The sequence below is a fragment of the Corvus kubaryi genome, unplaced genomic scaffold, assembly GCF_017639235.1.
Source record: "Corvus kubaryi isolate FWS band 111438036 unplaced genomic scaffold, C.kubaryi_AGA036_p1.0 37394, whole genome shotgun sequence".
Classification (NCBI taxonomy): Eukaryota; Metazoa; Chordata; class Aves; order Passeriformes; family Corvidae; genus Corvus; species Corvus kubaryi.
In genome coordinates, this window is record NW_024581133.1 from 14,911,617 (window position 1) to 14,929,705 (window position 18,089).

The 18,089-nt window shown below is 38.0% G+C and overlaps 1 protein-coding gene across 12 annotated transcripts in view; it reads left to right on the top strand.

Moving 5' to 3' along the window:
- The window catches only part of TJP1 (tight junction protein 1), a 190,405-nt gene extending 182,719 nt beyond the window's left edge, over positions 1-7,686 (top strand). For 7 of the 12 annotated variants that reach the window (XM_042039670.1, XM_042039672.1, XM_042039674.1 and 4 more), the window contains 4 exons: positions 430-871; positions 2,146-2,363; positions 2,677-2,820; positions 6,096-7,686. In XM_042039670.1, the coding sequence (XP_041895604.1) occupies positions 430-871; positions 2,146-2,363; positions 2,677-2,820; positions 6,096-6,190 (899 nt within the window). In that variant the 3' untranslated portion in view covers positions 6,191-7,686. The remainder of the gene's footprint in view (positions 1-429; positions 872-2,145; positions 2,364-2,676; positions 2,821-6,095) is intronic. The other 5 variants (XM_042039673.1, XM_042039682.1, XM_042039680.1 and 2 more) reach the window with 2 other exon arrangements.
- Positions 7,687-18,089: the final 10,403 nt, after the last annotated feature.

The following is an 18,089-nucleotide window of genomic DNA, read 5'->3' on the forward strand; positions in this document are numbered from 1 at the left end:
CCCGTGCTTTTTGGGAATTCTTTTGACATGAGTAATATTTGTAGGCTTCTAAAAACTAGAGAAAAAGTTGTTTTCACTTTCACATTGTGGGGATTGCCCAGTTCAATTGATTTTTCTTGTTTGTGCAAGTACACAATGGTATTTCAGTACTGGTTTTCTGGGGGTTTGATTGTGATATAAATTAGTCTAACTTTTTTATTGAAAGGTCATACCATTGTCTCCAACATGTTTAATGAAATGTTAGATAAGTTGCCTGAACATACAAAATGCAATAGGAGGACAGATGATCTAAAAGAGCTAAGCTGAACCTGTAAATATTTTGTACTGAGGATTAAGAATTGGCTAAAATGTGTTCTTATGCCACAGTATACGTGACTAGACATTTCTGGTGGTTACTGACAAGTTCTGGTATTTTCATTTTCATTGCAGTTAACTCTGTGTCTGACCCTCCTCCACCTCAGAATAAGTCAGCAATTTTCAGATCCTCTAGAGAGGACACTGTGCAGTCCACTTTTTACCCTCAGAAAAGCTTCCCTGACAAAGGCCCTGTTAATGGAACTGAGCAGATTCAGAAAACAGTCACTCCTTCCTACAACCGCTTCACAACCAAACCTTACACGAGCGCTGCAAGGCCCTTTGAGCGCAAGTTCGAAAGTCCCAAATTCAACCATAATCTCTTGCCAAATGAAGCTCAGCATAAACCAGAGTTGCCATCAAAATCTTCAAATTCTCCTCAACCGATTTTGAAAGCACACAGCTCATCGCAACCTCCCGACTTTGAGAGTGGAATGGACACCTATGCTGTACAGGTCGACAAGCCTAAATATCAACCAAATAATGTTAATGCTGTGCCTAAAGCCATTCCTGTAAGGTAAGCTGCTGCTCCTTCTCTTTCCACTTGTACATCTATAGCTCATCTGTGAAACCTGGGAAAAATACAGCTTTTTTATTCAGCTTCCAATTTATGTTGATGTTATAGTTGAAAGATTGATACTGATTCTAAATTCTGCCAAAGGATAGATACTTAAAATGTGTCCTATGTCCCTGTACTGTCTTGCATGCTGTTTTTAGAAAGTGACATGGCTTTGTTTCCTATTTGTCATACTAAGTTACACATTTTCTGGTAGATAGTAATCATTTGTCCTCACAATTTATTTCCAGAAGATGGAATTAACTTCTAAGGATAGCTATTGCACCAAATTGTATTCACTGTGTGCTTAGAGAGAGCTCATGGTATGCGAGCATAAGGGATACTCTAAAATACTTGTGAAAAGAGAAAGCAACTTTTGCAGTTTTATATTGGTCCTCTTTAGTGTGAGATAAACAAGCAGCTGCTTAATTGCAGCTCGTGCTTGCCTAATATGCTTTAACTTCTAAGAGTTATGTCAAGAGCAACAGATACTGTTACGATCTTAAGCTATTTGCTGACTTATTAAATTCTTTTCACTTGTATTTGCAGGACAGTGTTTTATTAATATTTTATTTCAAGATAATGCATGAACCAGACTTAAAATTTTGCTGTTTGTCTCATTTGTTGTTAAGCACCTGAGAAATGTGTTATGCTATGTAGTTCTACATTTTGAAATTACTGGTTCTTTGAGTGAAATTCTTTAGAAACTTTTCTGAAAACTTCATCAAGGTACCTTGAAGTTACAAGTTTCTCTTTAGTTACAGCCTGGCAACCTGGAAAAATTTGTCTCTTTTTTTTTTTTTTTTTACAAGCTTTGTTTTATATATGTATATATGTGTGTGTATATATATAATGGTTCAGTTTGACTTGAATAAGCATTACTAGTTTTTATGGTATTAAAGTTAGAATAGGGTTTGGGGACAAAAAATAAACTTTCTGATGTTAATTGCATTTATTTTTATGAAGCTGAAGTGTGTAGCTGGGGTAAGCTCTTTCCATATAATGCCAGAAGCAGGCAGTTGGAAACACAAGATTCAGGTGGTCTGAATTCTTGCATTAACTACTTGCTGAATGTTTTCAGAGTTTGTGACATTTGGTGGTTTTTTGTTTGTGGTTGGTTGTTAGGGGGTTTCTTTCTTTGTTTTGGGGTTTTGTTGGGTGGAGTTGGGGTTTTTTTGACACAGAGTTTCAGGAAGGAAATACTGATAAAACTGCTAGGCTTTCTGTCTTTTCAGTCCTACAGCACTTGAGGATGAGGAGGAGGAAGATGGACACACTGTTGTAGCCACAGCAAGAGGCGTGTTTAACAGCAATGGTGGTGTATTGAGCTCCATAGAGACTGGAGTTAGTATTATTATACCACAAGGAGCCATTCCAGAGGGAATAGAGCAAGAAATATATTTTAAAGTCTGCAGAGACAACAGTATACTTCCACCTTTGGATAAAGAGAAAGGTAACAGCTGGCACTGTACACTGTTCTGTTATTTAATACAATTATTTTCTAACAAGAACACAACAGAAAATGAAAATAACTTTATTATGCTTCAGTATTTTTCATTTTGAGATTATAGTGTGTTCTACTGAAAAGTCACTTGAGTGAGAAACAATCTTGTGCTTTTCTTTACTGACAGGTCTAAATGTTCATATTTTTCTCTCAGTTGAGTTACTGAGTATCTCTGCAGTGTAGTTGTGTAATACTTTGAATGTATTTCAAGAAAAATCAATAATAAAATCTAATAGCAGATTTTTCTTTCTCTTAACTCTAGGTGAAACACTTCTTAGCCCCTTGGTAATGTGTGGGCCTCATGGACTAAAATTCCTGAAGCCAGTGGAGCTGCGCCTGCCACACTGTGCGTCTATGACCCCTGATGGTTGGTCTTTTGCTCTAAAATCCTCCGACTCCTCGTCGGGTATGCTGTCCTCCCTCTGTCCTTTTGGGGCTTTTGGGTGCTATCGTATAATTTAAGTTATTTTGGCTAAAGGTGATGCTGTGTAATATAAAACCTCAATCATTGTATTTGTGTCAAACTCTCCCATCTCACTTTCATTACAAATGTCTTTCTTACATTTACTCATGGTGCAAATTCATAGCTAGAACCATGATAGCAGAAAAAGAGTAATATCTCTAGTCTATTAAATATTACCGTATTTTTCTATTCTGTCTTCTTTCTTGAGGACTGCTATAGCTGAATACACTTGAAATGATAGTCGCACTAAAATTGAGAGGAAATGAATATGTACCTCTGATTGGCCTTTGTAACATAACTGGTGTTTGTCTGTTGCTTAATTAACCATATAGGACTCTGGCAAATCTTAACAATCTGCATGCTCATAAATCATGATTTAACGCTTGTTAACTGTTTCCATGTGTGCAAGTTGATGCTAACAGTTGGGTCATTTAAGAAAACTATAGTGTTCAGTAAAATCATTTACAATTTATTCTAATGTAGCTGATTCTCCAAAAGACTTTTCTTGCTTGCTCCTGCCTATCTCTCCTCTACTGCCTTTATCCAGAAGTCTCTGGTTGATAGTAAAAGTTGCAACTAGGTTGCAATTTTATTTACCTGTTCATTTTTACCTCACTGTGGCTTTCTGGGATGAGGGAGAGAATGTATTGACTGAAATTGTCAGTGAGGACCCTAATTGAGAATTTGGGCAAGTTTCAAGCAATTTCATGAAACGGCTATGAGGTTACAGAGATTTTAAAAGGAATGTTTGCACATCTGGGGAGAAAATCTTAAGGTTTTATTCAGCTACTTTCAAAATTTATGGTGGAAGGTTCAAGCCACTAATGTGCACATGTGATCTGAGTACTGAGTGAAAAATGTATTTCTGTATACAGCATTTAAGCCACCATGTATGCATATCTTCTGTCACTAATGTATCTATCACTGTCAACACCAAAGCACTGATGCTTTGAAAGATTGAAGCATCAATCCCCTTCATGGGGAATCAATAATCTAGAGGTATTAATGGCAATAATTTTTAGTTGTTTTTTATAAGCTATTCTATGCATGTGTTGCATGCATCTATTTAACAATGTGTGTATACATGGCAGCGTTAAAACACAGGCTCATAAACGATAGGGTCCCAAAAGATATGACAACTATGTACAAAAACAACACAGCACTTCCTTTGTAACTAATAGCACCTGTTCATGAACTTACTTGAAGTGAAGGGAGAGGACTCAAATTATCTAAACAATAACCGAAGTTACTGAGACATTTTCCTCCCTTTCCAAAGTGGGATGTGTGTGTGCGCGCATGTGTGGGTGAAAGCAAGAGCGTGTATATTTAAACCCTAACACTTTCTGTACTGTAAATATAACACCACATTCTGTTAATCTGAAATGGGATGTATATCATAACATTGCTCTTTTGAGACAAACTTAAAAATTAGGCAATTCTGTCTTATGATATGTAAGTAGACCATACTGTGTCTTAAATAAATAATTGTTTTCTCTCTTTCTAAATTAGTTGGTTATGGGACTCTGATTCTTGGGGTGGCTTTATTATAACAATTTATACAATTCTGGGGTTTTTCTCTCTTCAGTCGTCTGCTCTACCTCATCTTTTCTCAATGTATCCATGTTCTGTCCTAAAAGTGACATTCATTTGCACTTACTAACATCCTTTCTGCCACATTTAAGCCTCATACATTGGTATTTTACTGTTAAACCCCTTCAAAAGCTTAACTGATTCTGGTATTAAAGCTGAGTGGGGAAAAAAAGTTGCCTTTTATGGCCACACTGATTAGAACATAAAAAATACTGAGTGATCTCTTTATTTTCCTTTTCAAAGCAGTTGTATGGGAAAATACGGGAAAAACATCCTCAATAGCTATGTATCCTTACTATGTATTTAGAAGGAAAGATTGGAAACAAGTCTGCCTGTCTCATGTGCAAGACTAGGACCTGACCGTCTTACAGTCCTGTTCTACTCTTCTAATACATTTGGTCATATGAATTTTGAATGGAATTTCCTGAATCTATAAAAGGAAAAAATTCTCCAGCATTATTGAGGTTTTTTGACTGAAATAAGCAATCTCAGCTGGTTGCAGTAAATTTGTTTGTATTCTCTGACTATACACCAGCCACTTCTATTCTTTGTCACGTTAGATGTTGCCATCACTCAGTGCATTGTGTACTTCATTTTGTTTTCATGAGTTCTTCAAGAAAATTACATGGAATTTGTATCGTTCTCACTTAATACAGAGGTCTCACGTGTTTGCTCAGGTGTGTGACTGGGTTCTTTAGCTTGTTACACATCTCTCAAGGCAGATTTATTTGGCCAAGGTATTTAATGTCATTTATCTGAAAGGCTTAAGAGTACTTAAGTGCATTTTTCACTTTCTACTGTAGTGAGATGATCACACCTGTTGTGTAGTGGCAACATTTGGTAGTGATTTTAGGTGGGTAAATGAAGAATACTATCTCCACTTAAGAGACAATTGTGCAGATGGAATGTAACCTTTGATCTGGTGAGATGGCAGCTGATGACATTCTGTTGTAACAGATTGTTACCCAGAACCTTTGACCATGAGTAGATCGGTTGTAAAGATTTTTTATATAACAGTTAACTGGAATCCCCTTTAGTATTTCTTGCTTTTAAACACATATACTGGATGTAGCTGCAAAATAGCTACAATCCTGTCTATAATCATTTTCATCAGAGAAAATAAAACTACCAATGTGTCATAGTGCTTAGTTACAACATGACTTCTGATTTGCCTCATCTGTGTTCAGAACTGTTCCAAGACACTTCAAATGCATCTTACCCACATTAGCTTTTAAAACATCATTTTTTTTGTCACTGGTAATTTAGGAAGGAGCCAGTGAACACCTGATTCACTGTTAACAAGTCTCAAATGGAAAATGTGTTGGTTCTCTAGAGTAGTATGAGTTACATTTAACAGTTCCTTAGTGCCACAGCATCTGTTTTGAATAACTGACCTATCCTATGTGATGTGAAAATGAAGGGATATTTTTTAATTAATAATGTGCAAAGTGCAGGGTTTTTTTAAACCATCAAACAAAACAACAACAAAGGGAAAAAAAAAACCATAAAAAACCAAAAGAGGTGTTGCTTCAGAACTTAAAAGCTCCTGTCCAAAAGCTTGGTTGTTTCAAGATGTACACTGTGTGACAGCAGATACTAAACACCAGCATTGTGTTTTCCTCCCACAGGTGACCCCAAAACCTGGCAGAACAAGTCTCTTCCCGGGGATCCAAACTATCTTGTTGGAGCAAACTGTGTCTCAGTCCTAATTGACCACTTCTAAATATAGTTAGCTGACTGAGTAAATAATGTGAAACTGAGATGGACCTTACACACAAACTGAACCACTCTATCAAGTATTAACTGTTCTATAAGTGATAATGGATCTTAGTGTTTAAGCATCTTGCTTTAACTAACAATGAATTAGCAAGTACACTCTTTGAACCATGGTCACAATACATGCCACAAGCAGGGAGTGTACAGGGGGAACAAGGTGGGGGTTTTGCAGGTTCTGTATGGTTTGGTTGTTCTTGTGTGTTGGGTTTTTTGGTTTTTTTTCTTCTTTTTTTTTTTCCTTTTTTTTTCTGTTAAAGGACACTACTAGTATTTTGTTGTTATCTGAAAGTACCAATGAGAAACTATACACAGAGGAACTAAACTTGTTTCGTACTCCGGTGTCGAAAACACAGATTTTGGCCTGCGTTTTTGCGACTGTGTGTTTTTAACTCACAAGACTACCTTTTGGTCTCTGGTTTTTAAATGACTTTTGGTGTACATGTCCAATGAAATGGCAGTCAGCTGGGGGTAGTGCAGTTTAGATGTTTTCCTCTGCTGAGAGGTAACGCAAATACATCTACTTGCTGTATATGGAAACATTGTCCTGAGAACAGGGGGGAGGGGGAAAAGCATGTGGGTTGACTATGGTTCAGTTGCCTCTGTGGATTTGTAAATTAACCACATTATTACAGACCTATTAACCAGCAGGGATGCCTTACCCTCATGTTTTTAATAGTCTTAGCTCTCATAGTTCTCTGTATTAAGTTTGTATGGCTTTTGTGCTTACTTAGATATTATATCATGAGAGACTGGGGGGGGGGGGGGGGGGACAACATCAAACGATTGTGAGTTTGGTTTAGAGAATGAGCATTGTTTGTGTTCATCAGCCAGAAGAGAACCAGAAGAAAATGATGGTATGTTTTCTGCTATGCATTTGAAAATTTATAGATGTTATAGACTGCTTGTATATAACGCGTGCATACCACTTTTGTTTTTGGTTTGTAAATTAACTTTTATAAGCTTTACCTTTTTATATATATAAATATATATAAAAACAAAGTTTCTTAAGGATATCTTTGTATTCTCATACCTTTTGAGCCTTGAACTTTGACATCTGCAGCAATAAAGCAGCATTTCTACAATATACGAACGAGGACATTTTTTAAAAATGCACAAAGTTGTTACCTTTTAAAGTGCTGCATTTAAAGAATATAACTTGGAATTCTCTACTTTGATTAAATTCTTGAAAAGTATCCCTACTGTAATTTGTCATAAGGATGCTGTACTATGTGCCCTGAAATGTATTTTTTTACTAATAGACAATTTATTACGGCACAATGGCACTACTACTGTTTAGATAATATACCACTGCATTCTGTTAATGAGTTATTAGCTATTCAGGTGTGGCTGATTTTTTTTTCTCTGCAGTTATTAAAATTACACGTTTCTAAATATACAGAATAAAACTGTTTTTAAAATAATAAAGATGATTGTAGTACCTTATTGTTTCTGAAATGCATTTATGTGTACATAACACAATTTTGATTTTATTTTTTCTATGTAAGTAGACAGCTGGATTCTGCCATATCTTCATACATGTAGCAGAACTCTTTTGTGGAGTCAGTTGGAGTTGTCTAAAGCAGGGCTTTTGAAATTATGAGCTCCAGTGTGGATCCATTGGAATTACTCAGTACAAGTAGGAGTGGTAGACTTTTATCTCTACGATCATTATGTTGAGCTAGTTTACTTGTTACACCTGTTCTTCCAAAAACTGTGGTAGTGTTCTAGCATGTAGATTTACACACAGTATAGCTGTACAATTTTAAAGTTATTCCTACAGAATCCCATTATCTGTTTGGAGTATTTCATAGCTAACTAGTAGTATTCTATCAGGGAAAATAAGTTGTAAAAGATTTAAAAAAAAAAATACTGGGAAACCCTGGTGTTTCCTTTCTGTATTTCTACTTAAAGTAAGTTTTGTTTCTCAGGCATGACTTAGCCCAGAAGATGCATTCACTACTGTTACTTCTCCTCCTCATGGCTTATCAATCACTAGCAGAGTATGAGACACTGAAAAGTCCTTGGCCTAGAGTAAGCACTACTTGACAAAACTAAAACATCAGTATTAACAACAGTAATGTAATGAAGTTCAGAGCACAGCACGGTACCACCTATTAAGAAGAAAATTAGGTCTATCCCAGCCAAAACTAGGACCATGTGAAACACTACAAAAGGAGTCAGTCAGACTTGAGGCACCCTGGCATTACACTGCATATGGACTATTTGCAGTGGTGGTATTCTGTGTCTTGGGCATCCTGAGTCCAGCATGCTGGAAGGTGTAATTGTCCTGTGTTGATTTTACTGTAGTGATCCAGATAACATCTTTCTGCTCTTCTGCTTTTAAATAGTGTAGGGTTGTGCCTTTCTATCAAAATGAAAAAAAAAGACAGCTTTTGCTCTGTTGTGGTTTCATAAATGAAATGAGAAAGCTGATGCTGTTCAAAAATGTGTCAATTCTCTACTGCAAAGCAGCTTGTTGGAGAAACTGTCTTTTGCTGTCTGCCTGTAGGAATGCTTGTCGAGGTGTTTAATGCAAGCCACATGCATGTCTTCTTTCTTGTTAAATCCCAGTGCTTTTTGGGTTAAAACATGGCCAGTGAGAATAACTAGGCTAAAATAACACATTTATTTTAAAATAATAGTGGTTTTGAAATATTTATCCTTACAGGAGGTTGCATTCCTTACATATTTTATATAAGCTAGGCTCTGCAGGAGGTAACCTCACCTGTAACATTTTCATATTGTTCCTATTTACTGTATAATGTGAAGTTCAAAAACTGCATGTCTCAATTCTTCTTGTTTCTCTCAGTGATGTCCTGGTCAGATTTGGCCCTGCAAATTGTACAGAAGTGTTAAAAATTTAAATCTCAAGTCTTGTGTTTATTTTTAACAAGGGCCTTCAGTGTTGGAAACAGACAGCGGATACAGAATTACTGTTTCTTTCTGATTCAGGTTTTTGGTAAAATCCTTTTTCATTATTGTTTTTTATTTTTTCAAGAAAAGTAGCAGTAAGTATTCCATGGTACCTACACAAACAGTTATGGTTGTAAAAGTAATCCATTCCTGCCAGGCTGGGTTAGGTGAAGCAAATCAGCAATGTTAGGGTGTGGTTGAAGATCCTCTGCTGCAATGTAACCTGGACCAGGTGATGGAAATTAAATCTATACAGATTTGGAGAGTAGATGTTGGTAAGCTAGGTGAAAAATGTGTTCTTAGTATCTAAGTCACTAGAGAAAAGCATTCGTAGAAGCCTTGCTGAGTGCCGTGGTGTTCTGGGTATGTATGAACTTCTTTGGCTACTGGCTCCATCCATTGGCAAGATCAAATGATTGGGTAAAAATATTTTTCATTATATCCAAACTGTGCATTATGATCTTGTAAGCAAGGATCTGAGAATACACTTAGTATTACGTTATCTTTACCGTGTTCTCCACCACTTGCCCATTTTATACAAAAATTGATGAGCACAGTAGATAGGCTGTGAAAATAAATTACAGCCTGTTAAGGTAAGTGCTGGTTTAAAACACGTTGGTTAAGGTATTAGTTTCTAAATTATATTAAAAATAAGCAATATTTTCTCAGAAAAATTATGACCTACTTCCCTTTCAACTTCAAGGCTTGGAATCTGGGGGAAGATCTAAGAGAAACAGGCTGTAGAATTTAAGGAAAATGAGATCGGGTATTTAATCGGGTAAGTTCTTTTATGTCTTTGCATTAGATTACTGATGGTGATACTAAATCTACATATATTTAAAAACCTTGCCAAATATTTAGATGATTTTGAGGTAATCTTGCTGGAGTGAAACCTGGCATTAAAAATTATTCCTTGCAGAAAGAAGATGAGAAGAAACTTCTTTGCTAGAAGGATCATTCATAGTACAGAGCCTGATAGAGAACTTCCAGTACAGATGGTGTAACAGTGAAACTGGCTGCAGTGATTTCCCTCCTAATTATACTTCTGTCCTTCCTGAATTAATGACCAAATATTTCACATTGTAAAATAAAAAGGTATGGTAGAATTAACTACATTGGTGATACAGAAATGAAGTAGCATGTTAGTAAAGCAGTACATGGTGGAAGTCAGCTTAGTGCTCAGGAAATAGTTTCTTAAAATTAAGGTTTGTGCTAATTGCTTTCTGCTTGTCTTGTCTAAAAGCTGTGTAAAGGCACAAGATACATGCAGATGCAAACCTTACTGTACAGAAAATAATGCTATGAAATGAGCTACATAAAAGACAACCTGCTGCCCCTGTGGAACAGCCAGAGCCTGTGGCAGAAGGAAGAGTTGCATCCCTTTTCCCTGAACAGCAGTAGCAGATCCACTGGTGCTGCTAGTATTAGCACCACTTTTTTTATTTCTATCAGCAGCACACTGAAGGTTTTTATAGCCCTTCACATGTCTGCTGAGAATGCAGGAGCGATGAGAGTGGGCTTGCATATCTTTCAGATATATTTCATATACAGACTTCCATTTTTTCTTAATAGTTGACATCTTCATGGTTCTAGGCAGTTTTGAAATGGCAATTCAGACATAAGCTATTGCTGTAAAGCTGTGTCAGTCTCACTGAAATAAAGCTTCCTCATCTGGTGCCCCAGTCCCTCATCCTTATGGAGGACTCTGCTGGTATAGAAGCCTGTGGGGTTGGTTTGGTTTCAAAAGACTGGAGACTTTTGTTTTCTGATTTGGTGGCATTTAAATGTAATTTCCATAAATGTAATTTCCATTATTTAATGGGTATAAATGGCATGGAGTCTTGGCCTGTGATAGTAACAGCTGCCCAGTTTTAAACCGTGCCAGTAAAGAGAATAGAGCAGTTTTTCACAAATGCTGAAAACTGTCACTGAGCAGGAAGAGTTTCCTGAGAGCCCATAAAGCTGACGCTGCTGCAGTGTTCTGTTTAACAACATCCCCAACCCCAAAAAACAGTAGCTAAGTTCCCTGAGGATGTGTTTTCTGATGAATTTGTGTATAAGATGCAAAAATGTCTGCCCCCAGTGAAGATGAGGGAGGCTGGCATTGCTGAGCAAGGAGCTCAGAATTCACCTTTCTGCAGTGTGAGAGTAGGTGATGAGGAAGCACAGAGGTCTGTACACAAAGGTCCTACATTTTATTTAAATGAATAGCAAGCACTGTTCTGACATACCCATAACTTTTGACATGTTTTCTGTTTCTCCTTTCTTTTGATGGGATAGTTAGAAGTTTGCCAATGACCTTGCTCCTCTGGTCTGTAGTTTTCTAAAGTGTAGCATGGCAGGTAGTGAGCTGTGAGGCCAGCATGCTTTGTACTGCTCTGTGTGTGCGGCTTTCAAAGCACTTAACAATTTTGAAGGAATTAAGTGCCATTCTTCATTTCTGGATGTGATCCTTGGGGGTTTTTTTAATATCAAAAATAAAAAGCAACTACCTCAGGCTTTCTAGTGATCAAGCCATGTAGAAAATATACACCATAATGTCATGCAAAAATGCCTGCATGGAGGTCAGGCCAAAATGTGACAGAAATGGAGATGGAGGAGTGCAAGTCCATGTTGTGTGCACTGGTGCTTCAATTCAATCCTATTTTAAGAGAAGGTATTGTTTTATCATAGGCAAGTAGTTTTACAGTGGTGGAAGCTGTCAGTAAGGACCACTCTGAAAACCCCTTAAGGAAATAGAAAATGTATCTGATTATAAATAAGTGAAAACTAGAAAACTATTCTACCTATCCAGAATATCCTTTCAGTCTGGTTTTATGTATATACACATACACACCTGCCACTACTGCAAAGTCTGATCTTTGCAGGTAACAGGGAATGTGTGCTTGTGCATCTAAGTCTTGTTCACCTCCCACAGGATCCATTGGACATCCTGAGGTGGTCAGAATGCATATCCACCTTATCTTAACTTGGTAAGCTTCAAACTTTTACTGGACTTCCATAGAAATTAGGAATAGTTTTACCATATGGTCTTGAGGGTTGTTGATCACATTATTATAGTAATAATGTATATGTAATTGGACTACTCTTGGCAAACAGGAAAAACAAAGGTAATCACTTGTTTGTGGACAAAAAAGCATTTCTTAAAATAAGAAGTTTGCTTTTTCGTACCATGAAAGAAAGAAAATGAATATATAATTAAAAATACTTCAATTAAAAAGGAGCAATTCAGATCAGCAATTTGTGTTAGATTCCCTTTGTGCAGGCTTCTGCACAGTGAGAACTCCATCAGAGCTCCTGTGCAGTGTATACGTAACACAGATTGGTTAATACAAAATCACACTTAATTTCTGACAGCCTCTTACCAATCCTTTTGATTTATCAGGCTTAGTACTGGCAAGTGCTACAGGTTTTTTTCTGCAGGCTGAAGAGCTGTGGCAGCCTTTGAGCTCGCATGTGAGTGAAAGTAACCACTGGGGGGGAGTCTTACCTAAGAAACAGCAAACAGCTTTAGAGCACGGGAGATGTTGGGAAAGGCAGCAGGTTTATACTGAGTGCCAAAAGATGCTGCTTAAATGTGGTGGCCCTTCCTTTTTATTCATTCTTCAGGCATTTTCACATCAGACTGTACTCGTGTCATATATTCAAACTTACCAACAAAGAGTTAATTGTATAATTGGTCTTTTCAAACCTGTGTGGCTACTGTTAGAATGCTGCAATCCTGCCCAAATTTGCTTTCTCTAAGCCTCAGGAATCAGTTAGAGGTCTGGTGTCAAGCACTGACTGTCCAAGCCTGGGACTGGGCTGTGAGTCCAGCTGTGCACAGATGTGTGGCAGCTGTGCTGACGCTGTGCCTGCCATGTGTGCCCAGCCTGGCCTGTGGAGAGCTCTGAGTGCCCAGAGCTGCAGGCAGCTGTGCCCTGCACATGCACGGCCACGCTCCAGAGCACTGAGCTCCACGGGATTGCTTCCCTTTTATAGGGAAAAGGACATTAACACAGAAGCTCAAATGTCTTGGCTGTCATTTAAAACTACTGTCAGAGCTTGTAAACAAGGGGCATGTTCTTCCAGAAGGTAGCCAAGGGGAAGATGTTCATAGTATTAATTCGGTCATCAGAAAGCCTGGCATGGCCTTCAGTGGTGTGGCAATAGGGAGCCCAGAGCTGTTCATACAGCTGAAGGATGTCCATGTTCCCTTCACTATAAAGGACAGTTGCAGAAATGGTCCTTTATCATGGTCTTTCTGCAAAGTGGGTTGGCTTGATTTTTTTGGGACTTGCTGCCTCTTTCAGAAATGCTTGAAGGCTGCTTCTGTAGTTACAAAACAGATGTTTTTATTTAGAAAGCTATGAAAGCAAAGAGACAGTGCAACAGGAATCTCAAACTCACTGTGGTGAGTTGCATTTGTGCCATCTCACTTTGCTACAGCCCAGTATTTTCTGCCTTCGTCATTTTCCCAGGACTGTGGGTTTTCTTTACGGACTAATAAACTGACAGGGAAAATGCCTGAAGAATCCTCTGATGTAATATACCCAGCAAGAGATTATGAACTTTTATAGACTTTTTTAGTCTGCAGTTAATTCATTTTTCATGTTTTCTTTGCATAAACTGTTGTCTCTTTCAACCAAATTGCAAACAAGCCTTAGGAAAGAATTCAGTGTAGTACAGAGTAATTTCCTAAAGAACAGTCTATGTAAACTGTACTGCTAGATTTTTTTACTATCTCAAAATGTTTTTTTAATAACTGTATGATGTCTATATAACAGTCTGAATGGTGTAATCTGGATCAAATTCTAAAATAAAAGGATTTTCTAGGCTTTGGGATTTTTTACAAAGCTTTGCTCTTCAAGAGGAGGAGATGACCTTTGTGCCTATTATGCCCTTTTTAACCCCTTAATTTCTTAATTGAAAATAGTTATTTGGAATATAGATGATAATTTTTCTATTAACAAAATAGAAGTTAAATGCCAAATGTTCTATGAATACCTTCATGTGACTTCATAGACTTTGGAAAATCTACATGAAATTTAAAAGAAAATAGTAATAGTATCCTGGTTGGGAATAAGGAATATTTTAATCCAAGATCAAAGATTTACTTATCTCTAGTTTTCTGTCAAAATGTACTAATTTTGGGTGATGAGATCAGATATTTCATGCAGCAGTCACAGCTGAGTAAGAAATCTCTTTCTGTTAAGCAAAAAATTGGTGTTCCAAAAATGTTTCTACTTTTGACTAGAATGAACAGATATTTTAAGTGTTTAGTGAGGCAATGAAATCCAGGGATCCATCTGTGCATCATTTTATTCTTAGCTAATGTTAAGTTCTAAAAATATATGGGAAAGGGTGCTGGGGTTCTGGTGCAGAGTTATGTAAGGATAAATATAACTATGAAGAATAGTATTTGCTTATGGTATGTGCAGAATTCCAGAATGTTATGCCCCTGTGTTTATGGGCATGGCATTTACCAAGTAGTTTTGTTTGGATGTTTGTTTTGCATTAAGAATTGCCATTTTGGGACCAGTGAGTAAGTAGAAAGACTCAAAACAAAGGGTGGTGTAAGTAATTTCATTCTGTATGTCTTGATAAATAATGAACATAAATGCAAGGTCACTCTTCATAGTAAAACTTTAAATTTGTGGACAAGTTTTCTTAGGTGAATCACTTGACATGTAACTAAAGGTAATTAAGGAGAAGAAAATAGTAATTCCACAACAAAGTTACCTCTAAAACCTCCATAATAGTCCAGGTCTCGTGTGTAGTAGATGCTCAGGGTTTTCTTCTTCAGTGTCACTTCAAATATACTTCAAGGACTCTTCTCAATGTATTTGGGAAAGGAAAGGCAAATTGAAAAGAGGTGGATCAAAAGTGAATCTTGTATAGTCATAACTCTTGCGGAGCAGTAGTGCTGCTCAGCTGCAGTGTAGCTGAATGCAGAGCTAACAGTTAAGTGCAGAAGTGAAACCAGGTGAATTTTCAATCCCAGTAATAGGAGTTGCAATACATACCTTTATTCAACATCTTAATTTCTTTTTTAGTGCATGTTGCTTGTGATTCTGATGTAGAAATGATGTTTTCCTCAGCACTAACAGAAGGCAAATTGTTGTGGTAAGAAAAAGTTGTGCTGTGGGTATGTGGCCTCATGAAATGCCTTTGTCTCTTCACTCTTTGGTGCTGTACTCTGGCACATGGAAGCCTCCCTGCCCTGCTGTGTGTTGCCATCAGAGCACCTTGTGAAGGTCTTGGCAGGAATCACTGAGATTCAGCTCCTGTTCTGGCAGTGTGCCCTTGCAGCAAAGGCATCTGCAGTGCTCTCCTGGGCTGCATTAGGCAAACTACTGGCAGCTGCTCCACAAGAGGATCCTTGCCCTTGGCTCAGCACTTCTGAAGCCATGCCTGGAGGTCTCTGTTCAGTCCTGGCTCCTCAGTACAGGAGAAATGTGGATGTGTTGGAGAGAGTGGAGCCAAGAGGCACAGAGAGGGTGAAGGGAGTGGGGCAGCTCTCCTATGACTAAAGGCTGAGAGAGCTGGGACAGTTCAGCCTGCAGGGGAGAAGGCCTGGGGGGATTTTTATTTTTCGATATATGTAGAAACCAACTACCACAAGGGAGGGTGCAATGAAGGTGGAGCTGGGCTTTTTTCAGTGGTGTCCAGAGGCACAACTAGAGAGACAGTAGGCAGAGAATGGAACCCAGAGGGTTCCTTCTGAACATCACAAACCACTTATTTGCTGTGAGATTGCCCCTGGTGGTCATGGACTCTCCATCCTTGGAGTTACTCAAAAGCCGTCTAGCTCTGGGTGACCCTGTGTGGGCAGTGAGGGCTGGACAGGGTGGCCTCTGGAGGTTCCTTCCAACCTTAACCATCCCACGATTCTTCTGACCAGACAGCATAACTTTCATGCCAACCCCAGTGAAGCTGTTCCCTCATTTTTAAGAGTCTAGCTGAGTTCTAATCTATGAACTGCTCTGGCCTGCTAATTGATGGAGAATCTGATTGTGTCCAAAAAAATGTGGTGACAAAAATACCATACTTCATAAAGGCCCTTCTCTAAGACACCAGTGTGGTTTAAAAATTGGTTAAGGAAATTGTTCAGTTGCTGTTACTCTTTCTCTGCTCTGTTGTCATACTATTTATGGAAGAAGATTGGAAGCAAATAAACATAACAGTTCTAGCTCAAAATCCCTATTTGCGGGTTACATATTTTTGCTGTTAATTGAACAAAATGTACTTGTAGCTGTCCATAGCTCTACCTTAATCTAGCTAAATAGTTTATGTTCGGTGAGGCTTCCTGAATGAAATGGCTGCAAAGTTGCCACAGTATGGATGTTGCTGGTAGTGCATTTGTCCTATAATGTGATCTTATCATGAAATACTTTGAAATTTTCACTCTGCAGGCATTAATGCTGTAAAGCTTTCCTCATTTACACAGTATATACCGTATTTAGAAGGTAAATTAACTCACCCTTATTTGGTGTCCAATGTCAAGAAGTATTAAAAGCTTCTAATACTACAAGTGATCTGTTTTTTGCAACAGTAGTAGCCCTGCTGCCTAATGAGTCATTTTCAGCTGGATAGTGCTGTAGCTGCTTCTGTCTGCCTTGGAAATCATTGTGTTTGGTGCCTGCTAGCAGCAAGGGCACTGTGACATGCCATGGGTTGGGCGACAGGCACAAACATCACACCATGGGTCGTGCAGGTCTTTAGCTGCTCCACTCTTTGTAACTTCAAGGTTCCAGCTACAGCTCTGTTCTGTGTTCCACTGTTCTTTTCTCACGTGAATAGTTCCTCACTGAACATTCCCAGGAAGGTTTCATGTTTGACAATAAAATCTGTTCTTGCCACCCAGTGAACCTTGGAATACCTTTGAAAACAGAATGAGGCTAATGGAAAAGGTAACACTTTATTCTTACTAGAATCCTGAGCCTCCTTTGTCTCAGTTAAATATTTACAGCCCATGTTCTATAATTCAGCAGGAAAAGGTTAGAGAATTCAGACATTAGAGTGTTTTGCTGTAGTACTTCTAAGATTCAGCACATGACAAAAATGATTTTAGCTTCTAGAATATTGCTTTATTTATAAACTGTCCCTGTCAGGGATGTTAATTCGCACTTTGCTCGCAGTGCAAAAGCTGCCAGGTCAGCTGTTGGATGCTGAAGCAACCTATTTATACATAGACCTCCAGAGTAGAAACTTTTCCTTGTTGTACACAGTTAAGATTTAATTTGCCTCTTCAGTTTTTATGTGGGATCACAATTGTGGACTGTTTGGCTTCAAGTGATGACCAAAGTTGGATTTTATTTGCATTTCTTTAAGAAATAATTTTCATTCTGATTTAGGAAGTGACTTGTGCTTTCATTTTAACTGTTCCCCAGCACTTGGGATGGCAGCTTAGAGTTAGTAAATGCTGTAGATGTGTGTTTGTAGCCATCACTCCATTTAAATGACAGATCCTTCCTAACAGGTAATAGGCTGCCCACTGTGTCTGACTAGTAATTGTTAATGTGATCCTCTGTTAAAGCAGAGAAAGGCTGCAGCTAGCAATTTGAAATGTGTGTGCACATACTGCTAATCCAGCCTTTGTGTACTGGTGCTAAGAGTGGTGTAAAATTTACATGATGTGTAAGGAGTCATGGTTTTCAGTAAAAGAAAGGAAAATCAGGCTTTAGGTTTTTTCCTAGTGATCCCAGGAGGGTCTTGTTATGAACATAATAGAGATGCTGAGATGCTATCAGAAGTGACTACAATAAAACACTAGAAGTAATAGTAATGTCAACATAATAAGTCAAAATTGTACTTTATCAGCTGGACATGCAAAAAAAAAAAAAATTATACTTCTACCCTTTCCAGCCCCAGGTTTCTAACAGGTGCCCAAAACCTACAGCAGAAGCTAGCTTTACTTCACTCAGAGATCACAACAAAGCCTATTGTGGACC